Source organism: Esox lucius, chromosome 24 (assembly GCF_011004845.1).
Source record: "Esox lucius isolate fEsoLuc1 chromosome 24, fEsoLuc1.pri, whole genome shotgun sequence".
In the NCBI taxonomy this organism is placed as follows: domain Eukaryota; kingdom Metazoa; phylum Chordata; class Actinopteri; order Esociformes; family Esocidae; genus Esox; species Esox lucius.
Genome location: NC_047592.1, coordinates 3,636,627 through 3,660,186, shown reverse-complemented (window position 1 = coordinate 3,660,186; position 23,560 = coordinate 3,636,627). Strand labels below are relative to the sequence as shown.

General features: G+C 45.5%; 1 protein-coding gene across 9 annotated transcripts in view; it reads left to right on the top strand.

Annotated features, from left to right (window-relative positions):
• dysf (dysferlin, limb girdle muscular dystrophy 2B (autosomal recessive)) overlaps positions 1–23,560 on the top strand; it is a 76,539-nt gene that overhangs the window by 33,450 nt on the left and 19,529 nt on the right. For 4 of the 9 annotated variants that reach the window (XM_034290278.1, XM_034290276.1, XM_034290274.1 and 1 more), the window contains 12 exons: positions 987–1,168; positions 1,656–1,796; positions 2,132–2,161; positions 2,265–2,294; positions 2,522–2,560; positions 4,851–4,952; positions 5,547–5,708; positions 7,543–7,711; positions 7,822–7,895; positions 13,763–13,819; positions 19,825–19,836; positions 20,700–20,798. In XM_034290278.1, coding sequence (XP_034146169.1) covers positions 987–1,168; positions 1,656–1,796; positions 2,132–2,161; positions 2,265–2,294; positions 2,522–2,560; positions 4,851–4,952; positions 5,547–5,708; positions 7,543–7,711; positions 7,822–7,895; positions 13,763–13,819; positions 19,825–19,836; positions 20,700–20,798 — 1,097 coding nt within the window. The remainder of the gene's footprint in view (positions 1–986; positions 1,169–1,655; positions 1,797–2,131; positions 2,162–2,264; positions 2,295–2,521; positions 2,561–4,850; positions 4,953–5,546; positions 5,709–7,542; positions 7,712–7,821; positions 7,896–13,762; positions 13,820–19,824; positions 19,837–20,699; positions 20,799–23,560) is intronic. The other 5 variants (XM_034290281.1, XM_034290280.1, XM_034290282.1 and 2 more) reach the window with 3 other exon arrangements.

The window sequence follows — 23,560 nt, the reverse complement described above, 5'->3', positions numbered from 1 at the left end:
GTTTTGCATTTTTCTGTAGACAGAAAAACAACTGCACAAGTTCAGTGTTGAAACCACTTAGTTTTTGTGCAGTAACCATTTAATTCACTGGTGTTTGGTTAGTGGTGTTTCTGACTAATAACCCAAAGATTGCTTTGTTGAAACCCTGGTTAGGAAAATATGTTGTTCTGCCAGTTCATGTCTCTTCTGCTATTTTATTTTCTTTGTTTCAATTTGCATAGCAGTCAAAGGCATTATCACATGATCAACCCATGACAGTTAAATTGTCAGTTTGCCCCATGTCTATGAATCTGCTCGAATGTGAGGGGGCTTTTCCGGCAAGTTGTGTTTAGCGTGTCTCCACCATGAACATGCGAGTGCTAGGGTTTTTCATAAATAAAATAATCAAGTTTGTGATCTTTACATTTTGACCTCTTCTATCAGCCTTATTTATTATTTAGCTCCACTAAGCTACTTTAATCTGTATCAGTGGTGATTAGGGTATGAACTACTTCAATACATATCCATAGTGATCAGGGAGTGTACTACTTGAATACGTATCCATAGTGATCAGGGAGTGTACTACTTGAATACGTATCCATAGTGATCAGGGAGTGTACTACTTTAATACGTATCCATAGTGATCAGGGAGTGTACTACTTGAATACGTATCCATAGTGATCAGGGAGTGTACTACTTTAATACGTATCCATAGTGATCAGGGAGTGTACTACTTTAATACGTATCCATAGTGATCAGGGAGTGTACTACTTTAATACGTATCCATAGTGATCAGGGAGTGTACTACTTTAATACGTATCCATAGTGATCAGGGAGTGTACTCAATGTCTACTGATCTGCCAGTCCAGTTGGCTGGTCACACTCTTTTAGACGTTCTCTGGTAAATATCTGAACCATCTCCTCCCCTCTCCTCTCCTCCCCTCCCATCTCCTCTCCTCCCCTCTCCTCCCCTCCCCTCTCCTCCTCTCTCCTCCTCTCTTCTTCAGATCCCTATGCCATAGTGTCCTTCCTGCATCAGAGTCAGAAGACGGTGACCGTCCGTAACACGCTGAACCCTACCTGGGACCAGACACTGATCTTCCACGAGGTGGAGGTGTTTGGGGACCCTGCGGTCACTGAGAGAAACCCACCCAGCATAGTGGTTGAGTTGTACGATCAGGACACATATGTGAGTGGACGATCAATCCTTTCCTAGTCGACCAAACCAGTCAGCCAGTCGACCAGGGACGTTTGACTGGAATTAGAGTTCCACGGTACAAATCACATTGGAAACAGCGAGCTTAAGGAGTTTTAAGGAGTAACTTCTCCTCCCTGAAGGAGGGGCCTAGGGTCTACACTAAGGGAATCACGTACATATGTACTCTTCCCCGATCGACTGATGAAATAGGAACTAAGGGAGCAGGCCAAACACATGCACAGGCAGGGAGGTGGGCAGTTAAGTGTGTAATCAATCAATCCAAGTCCTTCAGTCGTTCTGATTGATCCTGGAGATGTAACCCTCCCTTTGTTCCGTTGTGGGTCCTGCCACTCCTCCACATCACCCGGCGGTCAGCGTCGTGTTTTAGTCCTCCATATGACACGCCCTCGCACACTTCATCAGCTACGCGACCGGCCGATCGATCACCACTGTGTGTGCTTGCACTCCGGCTCTGCAGGGGGCGGATGAGTTCATGGGTCGCAGTGTGTGCCGGCCATCCATCGATGTCCAACCACGGCTGGCCTGGCATCCAATCAGGAGAGGGGACCGGAGCGCAGGAGACCTGCTGGCTGCCTTTGAGCTCATACGACGTGAGAAGGTACGGCGGGCTGTGCTGGTGTGTGTGGGTGGGGGGGTGGGGGTTTGGGGGTGGGGGGTTAGGAGTATATATCCAAATATTTGGGACTGGACCAGAGAGACTGCCTGGAGTCAATCAGGCTGTTTATTTGTATTAGTTTGTATGTAGGCGTCCTTGTCCCATTGGGCTTTTTCTCTGCTTTCTGATGAGCAGAGCTGTGTGAAGCGCCCACTTTCCCAGCAATGCATCGTTCAATAAAGTTCTATCAAGTAATTGCCTCGTGCTATTTCTTCTTCTCCCGGGCTCTTTTGCCTTCTTGCTCTCTCTCTTTCTCCCTCTTTCTGTCATTCCCACAGCCTGCTGTTCATCACATTCCTGGACAGGAGGTTAGTCTGGTCCCTGCCACACACACAGACAGACGGACACACAGACACGCACACACACACGTGAATAAAGACATGAATAATGCCATGTCTTTTTCTCTTTCAGGGGGACATCCCGCCTCACATTACGGATGAGGTGAGGGAATGTTCTAGAAAAGAAATATTGTCTTTGCGATTCAGAGTTGAATGTCTATGCTGCTGATTTGGTACTTTTCTCCTTTTCTTTGCCTGCTCCTTTTCTCCTTCTCTTTGCCTGCTCCTTTTCTCCGTCCTCTCATCCCTCTCTCCACCTCTCCTCTTTTTGTACTCCCTCTGTTCCTTCTCCTCTTGCTCCTCTCTTTATCCACTCCTCCTCCCTTTCAGGTCTTTCTCACTGGATTCTTCTCGGAAAACCAGCAATGGGTACATTTGCCTTCGTGCATGCATGTACACGTGCACACAAAAACACACGCACGCACGCATGCATACACACTCAGACACACACGCACACAGACACACACAAGACATAGATGACAGGTTAATTAGAGCACATTAACTGCGTTGTTTAATTCATAAAACATAAAAAGGTTAGAATTGTCAGTGTCAAATATCAATAAACTATTGGCGGAATAAGTAACTAAGCAACCAATCTCATGTGCTTTGAACTTTCTCTTAAATGTGTGTATGTTGGGGGCAGGGAGGGGGGGGGTCTGGGGTTTGTGTGTGTGTGTGTGTGTGTGTGGGGTGGAGGATTTTGCGCCGCGTGTGTATGTTGAAAAACTCCTGACAAGGATAATTGGGAAGGTGTCACAGGAAAAATGAGCTTTCCCTTCCTCCCAGGATCCTCTGAAACACACACAGATAGATACACACCCTTCTACAATATAGTCCAATACAATTACAAAACCATCCTAACTACGTATTTATGAATGATATACAAACACACCAAGGCAACATATGTCCCAGTCAGGTCCGTTTGTCCCAGTTAGGTCCGTTTGTCCCAGTCAGGTCCGTTTGTCCCAGTCAGGTCCGTTTGTCCCAGTCACTGTGTCTTCATTCTGCTTCCTGTCTCCTAGCAGAGATAGTATCTCTTTGACCATGGCTTGGGGTCAAATAAATGGAAGGCAGTTGGTCTTGTTTATTTTGTTCAAATTAAATCACTTAGGGTATTTTTCCAGACATAAGATGAGCAGACTTAACATTGACTTCAGTCAAACGATTGTTTTAAATATCTTAATTCAACTGAATCAGACGCTTCCTGGAAAAAAACAACAACCTTCAATTCAAATTGACCCCAGCTTTTCTACATCTGATCGGACTGTCATTCATTTCTGCTAGTAGCCATCTGACTGTCATCCATTCCTGCTAGTAGCCATCTGACTGTCATCCATTCCTGCTAGTAGCCATCTGACTGTCATCCATTCCTGCTAGTCCCATCTTACTGTCATTCTTTCCTGCTAGTCCCATCTTACTGTCATTCTTTCTTGCTTGTCCTTCCACTCTTAAACTTCTCTTCTTTCTCTACACTGTTTATTTTCTGACTTGACCTTTCATGGCCTAATGGTTCATTGTCTAATTATTATTGTTCATCATCTAATGCTTCATGGTTCATAGTCCATTGATTCATGGTACATGTTCTAATGATTCATGCTTCATGGTCTATTGATTCATGCTCAATGGATTGAATGGTTCATGGCCTAATGGTTCATGGTCTAGTGAGTCATGGTTCTTGGATATAATGGTTCATATTCTAATGATTCATGGTCCAAAATTCATGGTTCATGGATTTAATTGGTCATGGTCTCGTGGTTCATGGATTTAATAAGTCATGGTGTCATGGTTCATGGATTTAATAGGTCATGGTCTCATGATTCATGGATTTAATAGGTCATGGTCTCATGGTTCATGGATTTAATAGGTCATGGTCTCATGGTTCATGGATTTAAAAGGTCATGGTCTCATGGTTCATGGATTTAATTGGTCATGGTCTCATGGTTCATGGATTTAATAGGTCATGGTCTCATGATTCATGGATTTAATAGGTCATGGTCTCATGGTTCAGGGATTTAATAGGTCATGGTCTCATGGTTCATGGATTTAATAGGTCATGGTCTCATGGTTCATGGATTTAAAAGGTCATGGTCTCATGGTTCATGGATTTAATTGGTCATGGTCTCATGGTTCATGGATTTAATAGGTCATGGTCTCATGATTCATGGATTTAATAGGTCATGGTCTCATGGTTCAGGGATTTAATAGGTCATGGTCTCATGGTTCATGGCTCATAAATGGATAGGTTTACAAAAACACCTGTGAGTAGACCAAAACAGAATGCGTTAATGTACAACCATGTCTATGATCTCCACCTGTGCTTTGACAGAGATGGATACAGGAGTCGGGGAGAGTTTGTGTCCATGACAACAGCTCTGAATTGGCTGACTAGAGCTTCCCACATAATTTAATTATGACCTCCTGATGAAACACAATTGGACATGAATCACCTGAAAGAATCCGCCAACAAAGTTAGAAGTCCTACAGCAGTCGACGAAATGAACATGTTGGAATGCCTACAAGGGCGATGTTCGCACTAGATCACGGTTTCTGCCAGTTGACTCCTTTATCCCATCTTTTTCTTTACACATCTAATCCATGTTATCTCCTGCTGATCACTTAATCCCTCTGACCGATCCCTGTCCTGTGTTCTGATTGGCAGCCAAATGATTCTGACCTACCGTACCCGCCCCCCCAGAGAGAACCCAACATCTACATGGTTCCGAAGGGGATCAAGCCTGTCCTGCAACGGACAGCCATAGAGGTATCCTCCTCTCTCCCTCCATCCCTGTCTCCTCTACCAATCTCTCCTTCTATCTCCTCTCTCCTTCTATCTCCTCTCTCCCTCTATCCCTGTCTCCTCTACCATTCTCTCCTTCTATCTCCTCTCCTGTACTCCTATCTCCCTCTCTCATGTACTCCTCTCTCCCTCTATCCCTGTCTCCTCTACCATTCTCTCCTTCTATCTCCTCTCTCCTTCTATCTCCTCTCTCCTGTACTCCTCTCTCCCTCTATCCCTGTCTCCTCTACCATTCTCTCCTTCTATCTCCTCTCTCCTTCTATCTCCTCTTTCCCTCTATCCCTGTCTCCTCTACCATTCTCTCCTTCTCTCTCCTCTCTCCTTCTATCTCCTCTCTCCCTCTATCCCTGTCTCCTCTACCATTCTCTCCTTCTATCTCCTCTCTCCTTCTATCTCCTCTCTCTCACTCTATGCCCATCTCTTCTTCATTTGCTCTCTCCTTCTCTCTCCCTCTCTCTCTTTCTGTCACTCTCCCAAACTCTCTATCACTCCACCTACCTCCTTGTCTCCCTCTCCCTCACTCCCCTCTCTCCCATTCCTCCATCCCACTCTCTCTAGATCTTAGCGTGGGGTGTCCGGAACCTGAAGAGCTTCCAGCTGGCCAGCGTTACCTCTCCCAGCCTGCAGGTGGAGTGTGGCGGCAGTGTGGTGCAGTCCTGCGTCATACGATCCATGAAGAAGAAACCCAACTTTGACGTCAACACGCTCTTCTTGGATGTGGTGAGGACTTGCACACATACCACCCTAACCTTTGACCCTCACTGTCCTGCCCGGCTACGACCCTAACCCTTGACCCTCACTGAAGCGGGCCCGCTAACCTGTGCCTGGGAGTTCTTGCCCCAACTGTTGCCAGCAAAGGAAGGCAGCTTGGACCCCCGTAAACCCAATGACCTCGTGACCTCTTTCTCTGTCCTTTTGCTGGAATGAATCAGCGCTACGCAGGTCTTACAGTATGTCAATAAACCTCATCATCATCATCATCATGGTCTAATGTCAACACAGTCTCAATCAGCCATCAGGAAGAGAGAGGCCCTGCATCTCCGTCTCCAGTCCTAACAAGGCTGCCTATGATGTGGCTTCACTCCATTCTTTGATCTAAATGAACCGACCACAACGACGAGAGGCTTCACTCCGGGCTTCAACAGTCATCGGATTTTCACATAGAAACCATTTTTATTTTGCGTTTAACATTTGCTTTGAGTGGGAGTCATGCTGAGACTCTTTTACAGACAAAAAAACAAAATGTAAACACATCAAAACAAGGAAGGACAAGTCGAGTTAGAAACCAGAGAGGGAAAACGTCTTTCAGCTGTTGAATGTGGAGCAGGGTGTCCTGACCTTCCTTCCTCAGACCTCTCTTCACCCCGCTCTTCTTGTAATTTATTATTATGTACTGGGTTAGACTGTATTAAAGGATTACATTCAGTTAGTCATCAAATGAACACAAAGTCCAACCCAAACTGCGGTGACTGCTAGCGGGATACAACACCAGTGTGAATTTGTTAAATTTGAGGGACCTAAGAACATTTGGTTGTTTTGAAGCTAATTTCCTGTAATTCTATGTAATTTTCACATTTCACAATCATGACATATATTTATAAGCTATTTACTTCTAGTGTTACAACCAAGGGTTAAATTGGGAAGGATCCAGCAGGAGCTGAGCACCTCCACGTATGATCGAGATGAGCTGAGCACCTCCACGTATGATCGAGATGAGCTGAGCACCTCCACGTATGATCGAGATGAGCTGAGCACCTCCACGTATGATCGAGATGAGCTGAGCACCTCCACGTATGATCGAGATGAGCTGAGCTCCTCCACATATGGTCGAGATGAGCAGAGCTCCTCCACATATGGTCGAGATGAGCAGAGCTCATCCACGTATGGTCGAGATGAGCAGAGCTCCTCCACGTATGATCGAGATGAGCAGAGCTCCTCAACGTATGGTCAAAATGAGCAGAGCTCCACCACATATGGTCAAAATGAGCTGAGCTCCTCCACATATGGTCAAAATGAGCAGAGCTCCACCACATATGGTTGAGATGAGCTGAGCTCCTTCCACTGACCAGCAGTTTAACATTTTAGATACAAATGGAAACTGGATCTGTTTAAACAGTTTTGGACAGATTTGCTTTTACTAATTAAGTGTAGGTACCACAGTACATTAGAGCTAATGTTCTGTAAGAGGAGCTCAAACAGTGGACAATGTGAGGTCTGGCAGTTTTATGTTCAAGAGCATTCTGACTAATGGGAATCTCAGTGTTAGTGTGCGCGTGTGATTTGATTGGATGTGCTGCCTTCCTAAACAGAGCGTCATCACGCGCTAGCCTTTAAAGCCTGGCAAACATTTCTAGAATCAACGATGTTATTTGAAGACATTATATTAGTCGTACATTTTGAGAAAACCGAGTCAGTGTTGGCTGGACTGAATGTTTAGACCGAAACAGGGTATATCCAATCACACCGCATAACAATCAACCCTCCCCTCTCCTCCCCTCCCCTCCTCTCCTCTCCCCTCCTCTCCTCTCCCCTCCTCTCCCCCTCCTTCCCCCAGAGACTGCCTTGCGAGGAACTCTACATGCCTCCCGTCATTGTGAAGATCATCGACAACAGGCCTTTTGGCAGGAAGCCTGTGGTGGGACAATGTACCATCAGGAGCCTGGAAGACTACCGCTGTACCCCGGACGAGGAGGAGGAGGAGACAGGGGAGGTGGACGAGCTTGGTGAGACATCAACAAGATGGAGCGGAGTGAGGAGAGTGGGGGTCTGCCCGGATAAAGATGAGCGAGTAACAATAATACCAACCATTCTAAAGGGGAGGTGTGTTTTTCAGATGAGATGGTCCCGACGCCCCGTGACGATGTTCTGATCGATATTGATGACCAGGAGCCCCTCATCCCTGCACAGGTCAGTCAGGAATTGAAGCGATCAAGCGACCGATCGATATGCAAATCAGTCATCGACAAATACTTAGTCAGTACATTTGAATGCGAAACACTACAGAACTGGACGCTCATTCAAATGCTGTTCATGAATACTTTAAATACATGTACTTGCAAGAGTCCAATGCATGCAGTTATAACAATACACACGCGGATGTAGAGAGAGCAGTGGCCTGCCACACCGTCACACTGGCGAGACAGAGGACCAGCAGGTCACCTTTGACCTTGTCAGCGGTGGTTACAGGCAGGGAAACAGAAAGAAGCTCATCTGCTCTGTATATACACAGAGACCCCCACACAACCTGCTGCCACCCTTGACTTTTGACCGATGACCCTAGTGCCTATTGTTATCACCAAGCACAGAGACCGAGACTCCAGGCTCCACCCTCAACCTTACATCCAAGGTCCAAACCAATACAGGTGACACTCTGACGGCATATGGACCAGAGGGGGTTCTGAACAGATGCTGTGTGGTTGTAGGTGGCCTGCTAAACTGTAGGACTGCTTGGGAACTTTGGGTCTGTAGATCTATAGGGCCCATTTAGGGCCTTAGACGTTTAGGGCTGTATAGCTATAGGGAACTTTAGGACACTAGAAGTTCAGGGTACTCGAAATATAGGGCACTATAGTGCAGTTGGTGGTGGCAGTCGGAGCGTCGTCTGGTGTATATTCCCTTGGAATTAAGTCCAGTAATGTTGGCTTTAAAAAAAGAAAAAGCAGAACTTTAGATTGGCAGCGCACGTCCTGCCAGACCCTGTGGGCTTAAAGGGTTGCCTCCACTTCAGGCCTGGTATGTAATGTGGCTTTTGGTTGCCTCCACTTCAGGGCTGGTATGTAGTGTGGCATTGGAACCACACCTGAACCCAGCAGTTGGACAGGAGTTGAGGCCACAGGGAATGGGATAACGCTAATAAGTAGGCAGTTACTGTTTGGACCAGAACATCTTGAACTTCTTGGCTTCTCAAATGTGACCTGTTGTTCTCTGAGAAGCAACAAGAGAAAGAGAGAGAGCGGGAGAGAGAAACACACAGAGGACGGAAAAGTGAAAACAGAGAGTGTGTCATCGCCAGAGAACTCGTCAATTCCCCGGCATGGCGACCGACTAAAAATACCCCCAAATAAATACAAACAAGATCGGGAATGGAGAACAAGAAAGTAAAGGAGAGATTTGGAGAGAAAAAGAAAGAGATTTAAGAGGGATTAGGGAGATTGGAAAATGGTTTCCATGTCCTGGTGTCTGTCTCTGTTTGTTTAAATCACTGGATGAAGTGGGGGGGAGGGGAGTGGATGAAGGGATGAAAAGAGAAAGGGAGAGAGAGAGGATGAGGGGAGACGGGGAGGTAGAAAGAAAAGGAGTGAGTGAGAGAGCAGTGATGGAACAGAGAAAGGTGGAGAGAGAAAAAACGAAATGCAGGCAGGGTTTTTTAAAGAGTAGAGACAAGCAATAATCTTGTGGTTTTTACGACGACCGCCGTCCGCAGATATGTGGACCACATCAGCATCGTCGGAGCGTGTTTAGTTACGCTCCTGTTGAAGCACACACACACACACACACACACACACACACACACGCACACACACGCACACACACACACACACACACACACACGCACACGCCACCCCCACACACACACACACACACACACACACACACACACACACACATGCCACACACACACACACACGCCACCCCCACACACACACACACACACACACACACACACACACACAAACACACACACGCCACACACACCCCTGTATTCCCAGGCATTACTGGTCCTCAAAATGGAAAGATGAATTTAACTTTTGCCCTTTTTAGCCTTTGAAGAGATACACGCGCACACACACAACAATTGCACGTTTACTTTCTTCTCTCCCTGTTTAATTTTCCAATTAAACCACAGTAGAAACCCTGGTTGATATAACTCCATTATCAGAGACACCGCTGACATGTGACGTGTTGCGTTATCGCTACACTTTGATTTGTGCCACTATTGTCATGATTGCTAACTAGTTAACCAGTAGCAAGGCTTTACACACAGCTGTAGTTTCAGTTGGTTAGCTAGTTAACCAGTAGCAAGGCTTTACACACAGCTGTAGTTTCAGTTGGTTAGCTAGTTAACCAGTAACAAGGCTTTACACACAGCTGTAGTTTCAGTTGGTTAGCTAGTTAACCAGTAGCAAGGCTTTACACACAGCTGTAGTTTCAGTTGGTTAGCTAGTTAACCAGTAGCAAGGCTTTACACACAGCTGTAGTTTCAGTTGGTTAGCTGGTTAACCAGTAGCAAGGCTTTACACACAGCTGTAGTTTCAGTTGGTTAGCTGGTTAACCAGTAGCAAGGCTTTACACACAGCTGTAGTTTCAGTTGGTTAGCTGGTTAACCAGTAGCAAGGCTTTACACACAGCTGTTGTTTCAGTTATTTAGCTAGTTAACCAGTAGCAAGCCATTATGCAGAGCTGTAGTTTCAGTTGGTTAGCTGGTTAACCAGTAGCAAGGCTTTACACACAACTGTTGTTTCAGTTATTTAGCTAGTTAACCAATAGCAAGCCATTATGCAGAGCTGTAGTTTCAGCTTACTAGTTCAGTAACATCAATCCTTTACATCCAGTCTTAGTTTCAGCTGATCATTTAACAGTGTGTTTGAGAGACAACTGTGCATGTGTGAGTCAGTTCCATGGGGCTTATAACCGGGTCTATTTTATTACGAGAAATAAATTCACTTTTGTCAAACTGTGGGTATGTTGTTTCAAAATTTCAATTTTTAGTTGGTTTGCATGCATGCGCATCTATGAACCCTTCAGCCATTTCTGTTTTTCTGGGTAAATGTGACCTAATTGAAGTTCTAACAATTCACTAATTCAACCTGCATAAACCTGACTATAAAAAAGTTCACCCAGACATGATTTTCTTCTTTGGCCCCCCTTTCATCTCGTTTCCTCATAGAGATCTTAAACAGACATTGAGAACTCAACCTTAAATTAAGTGAAACTCTACTTCACTTTTGTAGGTCTAGGTACCTTACCTCACCCTACTTGTACCCCCCACACCTCAACAACTCCCCCCCTCCCCCTCCCACTAACCTCTCCTTTAAGTCTACCCCCAACCCCTACCCAACAGGTCTGCTACCGAGCATCATGTGCTCTAACTGTTTTTACAGTGAAACCGATTGACCCTTTTCACACCCTCCTTTCCTCAACACAAACACCTCCTCCCAACCTCCCCTTTTTACTGATCCCCCAGACCCTCCCTTCCTCAACACAAACACCTCCTTCCAACTTCCCCTCTTTACTGACCTTCTTCCTTCTGTCCTCCCCCTTCTCTTCCCTTTTCCTCCCTCCTGCCTCTTTGTCTTCCCTTTTCCTCCCTCCTCACCCCTTCTCCCAAGCTGTTAGGTACTTCCACATTGCATCTCCTTATCAAATGTAACCTTTAACCCCCAACCCCTGTAACCTTTAACCCCCAGGCTTTGTAACCTTTAAACACCTGACTCTGTAACCTCTAACCCCCAGCCCCTGTAACCTTTAACCCCCAGGCTTTGTAACCTTTACACACCTGACTCTGTAATCTCTAACCACCAGCCCCTGTAACCTTTAACCATCAGCCTCTGTCACCTTTAACCCCCAGGCTCTGTCACCTTTAACCCCCAGCCAGATGTACTGTAATACACATCATGCTCTCTCATGTAATATCACAGAACGCATTGCTGTGTGTGTGTTTGTATGTGTGTCTTTGTGTCTGTGTTTCTGTGTGTGTGTGTGTATGTGTGTATATGTGTGTCTGTGTGTGTGTGTATATGCGTGTGTCTTTGTGTCTGTGTGTGTCTTTGTGTGTGTGTGTGGGTGTGTGTGGATGCGTGTGTCTTTGTGTCTGTGTGTGTCTGTGTTTCTGTGTGTGTTTGACTGTGTGTATCAAAGCAAACCCTTCTGTTCCTTATTAGGTGACCCCAGTATTTTCCCCTGTGTGTATTTAGTTCATTTAGCGTTTTCTTTAGCATTATTAAAGCACTCTTTACCCCTCAGACTGTAACCCCCCTCCTCTCCCTCTCCTCTCCCTCTCCTCTTCCTCCCTCTCTCCTCCTCTCCCTCTCCTCTCCCTCCCTCTCTCCTGCTATCCCTCCCTCTCTCTCTCTCCCTCTCTGTCTGATGTGGTGGGTTGTCAAAGGGCCCTCTCCTCTTGTCCTCATCCCTCTCTCCTCTGCCCACCCCCCCCCCTCTAACCACAGGCGCCATGAGTGCTCCTCCCTCCCGCCACCCCACAATGCCCCTCTCCAAGCTCCATGCGCCCCATTAGCAAAGCTGAGACAAACACCACCCCTCTCACGTGCACGGCCACTGTCACGTGCACGTTGTTGGTTGCTTTGGCCTGGGTTGATCCGAGAGAATGACTTTTCAAACGGTGAGGTAATTCAGTGCCATTATAATCACAGCTGGTGAAATACCAACGAGGGGGGCAATGTCTTTTTAAACCTTATTTATTGTCATTTAGCAGATGCTCATATATAAAGCAACTTACAGGAGCAATTCTGTAAGCAATTCGGGTTGACTGCCTTCAACTAAATATATTTCCCCCGGCCGCTTGGGGATTTAATCTGTCAAGCAATCGGTGACCTGTCAGATGCTTTAAACGCTAGGCTTCCTGCCATCTCCATCTTATATGGCGATTTGAAGAAACTCTGAAGAAACTCGAGGCAACCAGCTTACACTTTCTTAAAGGTGTTTCTCTCCAGTTTCGATTTAAAGAACTCCTAAAGGATCCTCAAGGAAGCTTTTCTTTTTTTAGAATTAAGCGGGGTGCCAGTAGAGTGTCACCAGGAGTGTCTTAGACCCACCGAAGGCAGGGAGATTAGCAGTGTGATGAGGCTAGTGGGGACAGGGTGTTGTGGTTTCCAGGGGTTGACATGGGTGTGGGGGGTGTTGTGGTCATTCTTTAGGGGGCTCAAAGTTAGTGGTCAGGTTTTTAGGACCTGGGACTGATGATCACGTCGTCTAGCGTGAGAAAAAGAAAACGAGGTTTTCAAGCAAGGAAAGAGGCTCCGTGAACAGGACAGCATGAACAACATTAAACCGTGTTTGTGTGTCGTTTCCAGTATCAAGAATGATTTACAGGATGTTCCCAGAATGCCTTGCATGACCTTCCCACTAAGCAGCTATAAGTGGTTTACAGGGGTGGGTTGGGATACATTAGACGTCTGTACATTTGAATTTCTAATGTCACCTGAGTCCCCAGTGCACAGAAACACAGAATGCACTGGACAACAGCACTTTGGTTTCCTTAATTCCATTTTTCCAAACCCAGTTTGTCTTTTATCACAACTAAATCATCTTCAAAGGTTTTCAATACATCTTCCAATCATCTCAGTGACCCACAGCGCTTTACAGTTTGCTGCTCTCGTGCTAATTCATGGTAATGCTTTTCTCTCCAGTCATTGTTTCAGTTGTTGTTGATGTGTCTCTAGGAACACCTAAAGATGGCTGCCGCTGTATGAAACAGTATTTGCTAAACAATTTAGATTGACACATCCTGGAATAGACAATTCTAGCTTCCTGTTACTTCAGCTGGTATATTACTTGAAGATTGACTGAGAGAAATCATCCAATGCTACTGACACAATTGTCTCTGTACTTAGTTGGGTGGCGGGGGTTGATTAAGGTAATATACCACTGAAAAACAGACTATTACTGCGGGCGGTGCTCTGAGCTAATCTAATTAATTTGTCTCTAAAAAATATTTAATGAAAGCATTGGTTTACTTGAGGTCAAAGGTGAATGCCATGGTCTCTAACCCTAACTTCTAACTGTGACATGTTGCGGTTGTGTTGCGGTCTTTGTAGTTTGCAGATGGGAGCAGCTCTGCCGTTATTAACATCTCTCGCTCTTCCAGTCAACATGTACGTAAGAACTTCATCTAAATTACCGTCTTCATCCTCTTCTTCCCAGTCTCCGTTTCCGTTTTCTTCATCGCTCTCTTCCTCCTTTTGATCTGTGCATTTTGTGTACGTTTTTGTCATGGTTTCATATTGCACGTTTCCTGACAACCCTCTGCTTTGACTGAGACTTTATAGATGGTCATGATTGCTTAACTTTTACGACTAAAGCATGTTTTATTCTTTCTGTTCTCTCCAACACCCTTACACACAATATGTTTAGGTTGTGAAACACTGTGTTTTTATACGCATGATCTTAATTTGATCTGTTTTTCACAGACGGAAAATATTTCTGCACCAACACAGTGTGTGGATTTTTGAGTGTTTTATTAAAATGCATTATAGTTATTCAAGCATTCCTACTTACAAAACAAACAACAGAAATAAAAGGTGAAAAAAAGAGAGAAATCACCGTGGATCGAATTCGAGATGTCATATTAGGGTTTTTTCTATTATTTTCCGGCCTCAACCACCAGGGGCAACGCTGAGTCATGACGACTTGCATGTTGCTAGGGCGTTGTGGCCTGGGGTCGTCAGTTTGGCGTTTAAAAACAGACTTTGGCCCGCGCGTTCTTGTCCCAGTGCTAAACAACTCAGACAATTCAAGACCTACTTGTTTAAAGTACAATAAAAAATGTAATCCTTTCCCAAACCTCAAGTCTCAATTGAACCGTTTGGAGTGGGCCCTGACGGCGGATCTGGTAGACATTTACAGACAAGAGCGTCTGAGTTGTTTGGGTTTGACAGGGTCGGAGCAACAAAGCGCCACAGGGTGATCAGATTGAGACCCTACATCAGTCCTCTCCAGTCGCCTGTCTCTACCTCCCCCTGAAGGCACAGCTGAACCAAGCGCTCGATATGTGCTACAGGTATGACAGTCAGACTCCTCTGTTATGGTTCTTGGGTTGTGCCCGCAGGGACAGAGTTAGACAGAGAATGTGTGTGTGTGTGTGTCTTTTACTGGTTTGCATTAAAGGCACAGTGAGCAAAATTAAATTAAGCGTTTGGCTGTTTTGTTCAGTGTTACTTGCATTGTGCGTTGAAATTACAGCGTGTCCACGTGTCTGTGAATTAGTGTGTCGGGGACAAAAACGCACCCAAACTGAGTGAATCAGAAAAACGTGACTGCTGGAAAAAGTCTCCTGTGCCCGTTTTGAAAATCGCTGTTTATGTTTGACTTAGCTTTAGGTTTTGGGCCAACGGTGCTCAGGCAGGGTCACGGTCAGGGTCAGGACTAGTACATCTAGGACTATTTAAGGCCAAGCAACTTTGGTGTCCTGATTTACATATCTAAGTAAACGTATGTGTGTGACTGCCTCTGATTTACATATCTAAAAAAACGTATGTGTGTGACTGCCTCTGATTTAGATATCTAAGTAAACGTATGTGTGTGACTGGCTCTTTCTCTCTGGCTTGGCGGGGGTTCATTAAATCCCAAATGGCTCCCCAGTTCACCACATAGGACCAGACCTATTCCCTAAACTCCTACTTCACTCCTTTGGATCAGACTCATTAACATATTGTTGCTAAACAACTGAGGACCCAAGCTTGTTGTCAGGAAGTCAACTTTCAATTAGCTCTTCAGGCCATGTAATTTAGGGTTAAGGTTCTGAAAAGGCTAGACGGATTTGAACTCACAATCGTCGGAGTAAGAATCTGCTTTTTTTAATCAACCACCCCCCACATTTTAAGGAACTGCCAGTCGGTGATTCTATGATAGCATTAAATACGGCCTCTAGAGTCAGACTCTGACATCATATAAAGACGTTGCACCTATCCTGACAAAAGTCTAATATTGACGTCAATCTGGTGGAATGCGTCTACACACTCATGCACACCAAGATGGAGGCTTTCTGGTTCTGCAAATGAAGTTATTTTATTAGAAACTATTCAAACCAGATGATCGGCTAGCTGTAGTCCCTGTTCAATGCCAAAATAAATAGGGTTGTTGAAGGATTCTTCACCGCATGTCGTATAAGCCAGATAGAAAGAGAGACAGACAGAGAAAGAGAGGTTGAGAGAGAGACAGAAAAAGACAGATTGAGAGAGAGAACAGACATGGTGCGGTCATCACATCCATCTTTCCACTGGAAGAGCCCGTCAGGCGGTGAGCTCATCCGTTTAGCTGTGCTACTCTATTCACTCCTGGTAAACAAACTTCATATTTTAAATGAGTTAGTAATATATATACACTAGTTAGTTACATACTTAGATTTGTTAGTAACACTTCTCAACTCGTTAGTAACATAATGAAGAGTTGGATCAACACAGTACATATTCTGGAGGCCAAGGTCTGTGTTAGGGTAAAACAGAATTTGTTTAATTATTTCTACGTTCTCAAAACATTCTCAAAAAGTTGCAATATTTTTTATCCGAGGCAGCATTTTACCCCAAAAGACTCTACAATTGATCACGTTGCATTCAGCCCCACTCTCCCCCATGGGCTCTCTGAAAAATGTCCAGTCTAGAAGTTTTATTCTTCCATCAACTGTACCACAGGAGTGTATTTGCAGCCCGCAGACCCTTCGCTAATGTGAGCTGAGACCAGACAGCTTTGAGCTGTGCGACAAATAAATGCTTTAAATATTATTCATTTTGCGCTTAATTCAGGTCTCTATGGATGATGTAAGGGCCTAGGCAATTGCCTGATTTGCCTGATGGTGAATCGGCTGGTGTTGTGCGTTAGTACGACAACGCTAGTTAGTACAACAGCGCTAGTTAGCACAACAGTTAGCACAACAGCGCTAATTAGAACAGCAGTTCTAGTTAGCACAACAGTTAGCACAACAGAGCTGGCTCATAAAACTACCGCTGTGATGATTTTTTTATCAAATAAATATTTGAACCAACTCTTATGATGAATAGCTTTAAAATTGAATGATTAAGATGAATGTTTTTCCTAAGAGAATAATCAAATGTTACATTGATTTACAATGTTTTTTTAGATCACCAATCAGTATTGTCATCTTCATAGAGATACTATGACCAAACAATCAATTCCAAACCTGATTCCAGACATTTGCCACCACTGGGCAGTACCAGAACAGTTGGTCCACCGATTCTATTTCATTATGAAGGTGTCTGCACAGTTCTGACCGTTCTGTGGCAATTTTAAATACAGTCTTTTTAGAAGACATTTGGTGCGTTTTTCACCATTTTCACCAACAAACTTGTTGTCATGCACAGGCATGGATTACATTTTCAGTAGCCCTGTCCACTTAGATATTCAGTGTGATTAGTGCATGCTAATTAAATGACTGATGATCTGAGCAATTTTCAGGGACAAGCGAGATTGGGACAAGAAAGTAGTCCAGGTGGCTTGCTTGAGTAAGCCCCATCCAATTATTCCTCATTGGGTCTGGATTTTTTTGTCCCCATATATCTACTAATCCTTCTGTGTTCACAAAATGGATGATTTCTGTAAGTGGGTGCTGATTTTTTTTTATTCTAAAATGAATTCATTTTTACAAAAAATGCTTACAACAGGCATTGTATAGTTGATAGGGTGACACGTGTTTCAGTAATTTGCGCGTACACACACACACACACACACACACACACACAAAACATTCTTTCATCCTTCTATGTTGTCGCTTGAAGTGATTTGTTGAAGTAACATTCCAATGTGAAGTCAGGGCCTACTACTTTAAGCGTGTAAAACTCTTAATGACACACCATCTCTGCAGTTAGGTTTGAATGGTTAGTGTTGTCGGCTGCTGTAATGACAGGCTGTAACCCCCTTTAACACCAATGGCTTCTGCCGCTGACAGTACTCTTAAGGGATTAGTTGTGTCTGTGTGCAACGCGTGTAGGTGGATTACAGAATACAATTACAAATTAGAAAATATCGTGTAGACTGAGGCATTCGATTGTATTTTGGCAAAGTATTGTTCCTAGCGACTATCTTGAATATTGTTTTCAACACACAGTGGGCCTAATGCATGCTTATAAATAAATAAATATATATATATATATATATATACACATAAATAAATATATATCTGTGCCTGTATTGTGCTAAAGAGATTGGATATTTGTGTGTGTGTGTGTGTATGTGTGTGTGTGTGGGTGTGTATGTGTGTGTGTGTGTGTGTGGGTGTGTGTGTGTGGGTGTGTGTGTGCGTGTTGTTAGCAGATGGGTGTGTGGTGGAGTGTGCACTGGGTCGTGACGCGGCCTTCAGTCTGGTTTAGAACTGATGAGAAGGGTTACAATGCAGACCCACACACACACACACACACACACACACACACACACACACACACACATCTGCATTAATAGCCATGCTGCCTGGCTGCGTTATTCGTTCCTGATTGCCACCAGATCCAGAGCCATGCCATGCTTGGCGCCCCACACACACACACACACACATATATATATACACACACACACACACACATATATATTTACACACACACTCACCGGAGGGAAACTGTGGAATTTCGTTTTTTTCCACAGTGATGTGGAGGAATGGAAAAGGGCAGCATGTACATGGGACAGCTCTGGTGCACACACACACACACACACACGCACACACACCCGTCTCGCCCCTCCCTGGCACCACAAACACGCGTCTGACACATAAACTCACACGTATGAACCTTGTCTGTGAAGGATGTGTGTGTGTGTGTGGCATCCTGTGGAGACCTTTGTTCTACATCCACACACTGGAGAAGGGCTGCATGCTTTCTAATGCTATGATGTGGAACAACTGACACACACGCACGTACACACGCGCACACACACACACACACACACACACACACACTCACACACACACACACACACACACACACACACACAAAGGCGTGCATTGCGTCATGAGAGTGGTTTAAGCTTCTGTTTCTGAGTCGGTTGAAGGTCATAGGGTGGGGAAAACGGAGTGTGGAGTGACCAAGTGTGTGTGTGTGTGTGTGTGTGTGTGTGTTTCTTTTTGAGGGACTGTTTTTAGCTGATCTGTCCCCGGAGAATGTGTGTTCTTTGTAGTCATTTTCAGAAACAAGTCCTCTGTACGTCAGAGGCTCTGAGAATGTCATCAAGTAGGTTTCTCTTCGACATTCTGTCTGTGAGAAAAAGTATTCTTGCCAAACACACATATAGACTGATGCCTGTATTCAGAACTCTAGAGTCACTTCATGTCAGTCATTTCCCCATGGCTGTCTCGAAATATATTGAAATTAAACTACAGCACAAATATACCAGTGTCTGGGTTAAAAGGATAGTTGAAGATTTTGTCAGTGAGGCCCTTAACTGTCTCCTAGCACTGTACATTTCCTGTAGACTCCCAGTCATTATGCTAACTCTAGTTATACTGCAAAAACACCATTATAAACATCAAGTATGTCATAAAGGTGTCCACTAGCTCATCTGACTCTCAGGGAAAAGTAAAATGCTCTCGCTGACAAAATCTCAAATGAACACTTTAGAGACCTGCAAGTTTAAAAACACATCACATCCTCTGTCATTCCATTCTCATTCTCTATCATTCCATTCTCATCCACTGTCATTCCATTGTCATCCTCTGTCATATCATCCTTATCCTCTGTCATTCAATTGCCATCCTTTGTCATTCTATTGTTATCCTCTGTCATTCTATTTTCATTCTCTATCATTCCATTGTCAACCTCTGTCATATCATTCTCATCCTCTGTCATTCCATTGTCATCCTCTATCATTCCATTGTCATCCTCTGTCATATCATTCTCATCCTATGTCATTCCATTGTCATCCTCTGTCATATCATTCTCATTCTCTGTTATACAATTCTCAACTTATTTCATTCCATTCTCATCCTCTGTCATTCTATTGTCCTCCACTGTCATATAATTCTCATCCTTCGATTGTATCATATTCTACTGTATAACTGAAGCACTGAGATTGCTGCAGTCCATTGGATGCTGCCAACTGTCATCTGTTACAAATAAGAGTCTAATGTTTCCGTCTTGCTTTGACCTCTCTATGCTGCCTTCAGCTGTTACTGTGGGTAAGTGGATTTCAACTAGAAAGGAGTTTGGCGGTTTTCACATTTCATGGGCGGTTTGAACTTAATGTACAGGTTAGGAGAATTAGCACAGCAGGTTAGGGGAATTAACATGGTGGGTTAGGAGAATTAGCACAGCAGGTTAGGGGAATTAACATAGTGGGTTAGGAAAGTTTGGTTATTGTTAGAAAATAAGTCTGTAAGTTTGTAATTGTTATAGATACACAGAAAATGTGGGGATTAGTCAGCGACCCTGCTGTCGTAGATTCAAGTGGATGACAGATAGAAGTTTGTTCCACCGTAGTGGATGACAGAGAGAAGTTTGTTCCACCACAGTGGATGACAGAGAGAAGTTGGTTCCACTGTAGTGGATGACAGAGAAAAGTTGGTTCCACCATAGTGGATGACAGAGAGAAGTTGGTTCCACCATAGTGGATGACAGAGAGATGTTGGTTCCACCGTAGTGGATGACAGAGAGAAGTTGGTTCCACTGTAGTGGATGACAGAGAAAAGTTGGTTCCACCATAGTGGATGACAGAGAGAAATTGGTTCCAGCCCAGTGGATGACAGAGAAAAGTTGGTTCCACCACAGTGGATGACAGAGAGAAGTTCTGACAGAGCTGATCAGGAGTCGTCCTCCTGTGGAGGTGGGATGTCCCACAGAACAGAGGTGTCAGAGAGAAGAGCTCAGGGTGGGCTGTGGGGTTTGATCATAGCATGAAGGTAGGGAGGGGAAGTTCTCCTTGCTGCTCCGTGGACAAACATCCTTAGTAGTGGATGTTGTAGCAGTTTCATGGCTTACATACAGGGAGTTCCAAAAGTCCAGTTAACCTTTGACCTTTGCCCTCTATGTAAACCCCTATCAGGAGGAGGAAGTAATGGACTGGTGGTCCAAATTCTACGCTTCAACTGGAGAGAAGAACAGATGTGGCGACTACCTGGAGAAAGGATGTGACACATTGCAGGTATGACTGTGTGTGTGTGAGCTATTCTCTAATTCCACTGGGTGCGTGTCAATGTTTCTCCAAAGCGATGCATGCCATTCATGCTGGTATCGGTGGTCCCAGCGGGTATTGAACCCGTGACCCTGGCACTGCCGTGCTCCACTGTCTGCGTGAACATACCGAACCAGCGAGTCGTGAAATCTCCCAGCGGAATTCGACTGATGTCCCTCTGAGAACAGCGCTGCTCTGCCCGACACCCCCAGCCAGCTCGGAGGCCCCTCCCCCAGGTGGCGGTGATGTCACCGCTCTGCCCGACACCCCCAGCCAGCTCGGAGGCCCCTCCCCCAAGTGGTGGTGATGTCACTGCTCTTGCACGACACCCCCAGCCAGCTCCGAGGCCCCTCCCCCGGGTGGGGATGATGTCACCGCTCTGCGATGAGCTGTGCACCCTGGGAGGTCAACTAGCTAAAACCTCCATACACTTCACATAAACAAACACACACACTTGTACACACACACGTACACACACACGTACACACGCGCATTGGCTCAAAGCCTTTCTCCTTCCCCCGCCTTCCCACGCCCCTACACACACGCCCTCACACACAGTCACACACATTCCGATTTTCCGATGAGTCCACGTTGTGAACGACGCTGGGGGAATAGATAGGGAACGCCGTTCCGTGCCATGCCTCTATGACGTCATCGATCCCGGGCGCCAGACGGTCCTGACCCTTTGACCCCCCCCCACCCCCATAACGCCCATCACCCCTCCTCCGTCCCGCTGTGTCCCCTGGTAGTGAGCAACTGTTTCCAGAGCCGCATCCCCTGCTCTGCCCTCATCCCCTTAGCTTTAACCTCCGTCCCACCTCTCCTCCCGAACTCTGTCCTCACCTCCCCTGCACCCGAAATCCCTCAAACCCCCGTCCTCTCGGCACTCCCGTCCTCTCTCCCCATCACTGCCGTAGTTTCCTTCCACCTAATCCCCCAGACAGACCTGCCTGTTCCAACTGTCTGGCCCCATCAGCCTTCCTTAAAATGTTCTTAAGAGAGGTTTGAACTTTGAACTTGCTGGTGGGTGTAAAGACGCCTGGAGTCTTAGTTTGGCTGATAGATGATTGGCTGGGCGAAGTAAACGCTACCTAACAATTGCAATGATGTAGTGGTCTGTGTTGATGTATGCACGGCATAATAACAACAGTATGTAACACCTTATAATATATCGTCAGTATTATTATGTCAAGACATCTGTAATAATTGTTGACATTTTGGCAAAGGGTGTGTCAGTCACAGAATTGTACATCTAAGATGTGTGTGTGTGTGTGTGTGTCTGTGGGTGGGGGGTGAACAATAACTGACATTACCCAGAGTGTTGCTGGCTTTGGGTCCAAGGCACTGCTTTATTTTATCTCCTTTTTCTCTTTCTTTTGCTTTTCTTCCCCAACCCTCTCTCATCCATATCTCCTCATCCCTCTCTCCTCATCCCTCTGTTTATGTCCCTTTCTCCTCATCTCTCTGTCCTCATCCCTCTCTCCTCATCTCTCTGTCCTCATCCCTCTCTCCTCATCTCTCTATCCTCATCCCTCTCTACTCATCTCTCTCTCCTCATCTCTCTATCCTCATCCCTCTCTCCTCATCCCTCTCTCCTCATCTCTCTATCCTCATCCCTCTCTCCTTATCTCTCCGTCCTCATCCCTCTCTCCTTATCTCTCTGTTTATGTCCCTTTCTCCTCATCTCTCTGTCCTCATCCCTCTCTCCTTATTTCTCTGTTTATGTCCCTTTCTCCTCATCTCTGTCCTCATCCCTCTATCCTTATCTCTCTGTCCTCATCCCTCTCTCCTCATCCCTCTCTCCTCATCTCTCTGTCCTCATCCCTCTGTCCTCATCTCTCTGTCCTCATCTCTCTGTCCTTATCTCTCTGTCCTTATCCCTCTCTCCTTATCTATCTGTCCTCATCCCTCTCTCCTCATCTCTCTGTCCTCATCCCTCTCTCCTTATCTCTCTGTCCTCATCCCTCTCTCCTCATCTCTCTGTCCTCATCCCTCTGTCCTCATCTCTCTGTCCTCATCTCTCTGTCCTTATCTCTCTGTCCTTATCCCTCTCTCCTTATCTCTCTGTTTATGTCCCTTTCTCCTCATCTCTCTGTCCTCATCCCTCTCTCCTTATCTCTCTGTCCTCACCCCTCTCTCCTTATCTCTCTGTTTATGTCCCTTTCTCCTTATCTCTCTGTCCTCATCCCTCTCTCCTCATCTCTCTATCCTCATCCCTCTCTCCTTATCTCTCTGTCCTCATCCCAATCTCCTCATCTCTCTGTCCTCATCCCTCTCTCCTCATCTCTCTGTCCTCATCCCTCTCTCCTCGTCTCTCTGTCCTCATCCCTCTCTCCTCATCTCTCTGTCCTCATCCCTCTCTCCTCATCTCTCTGTCCTCATCCCTCTCTCCTTATCTCTCTGTCCTCATCCCTCTCTCCTCATCTCTCTGTCCTCATCCCTCTCTCCTTATCTCTCTGTCCTCATCCCTCTCTCCTTATCTCTCTGTCCTCATCCCAATCTCCTTATCTCTCTGTCCTCATCCCTCTCTCCTCATCTCTCTGTCCTCATCCCTCTCTCCTCATCTCTCTGTCCTCATCCCTCTCTCCTTATCTCTCTGTCCTCATCCCTCTCTCCTCATCTCTCTGTCCTCATCCCTCTCTCCTCATCTCTCTGTCCTCATCCCTCTCTCCTTATCTCTCTGTCCTCATCCCAATCTCCTTATCTCTCTGTCCTTATCCCTCTCTCCTTAT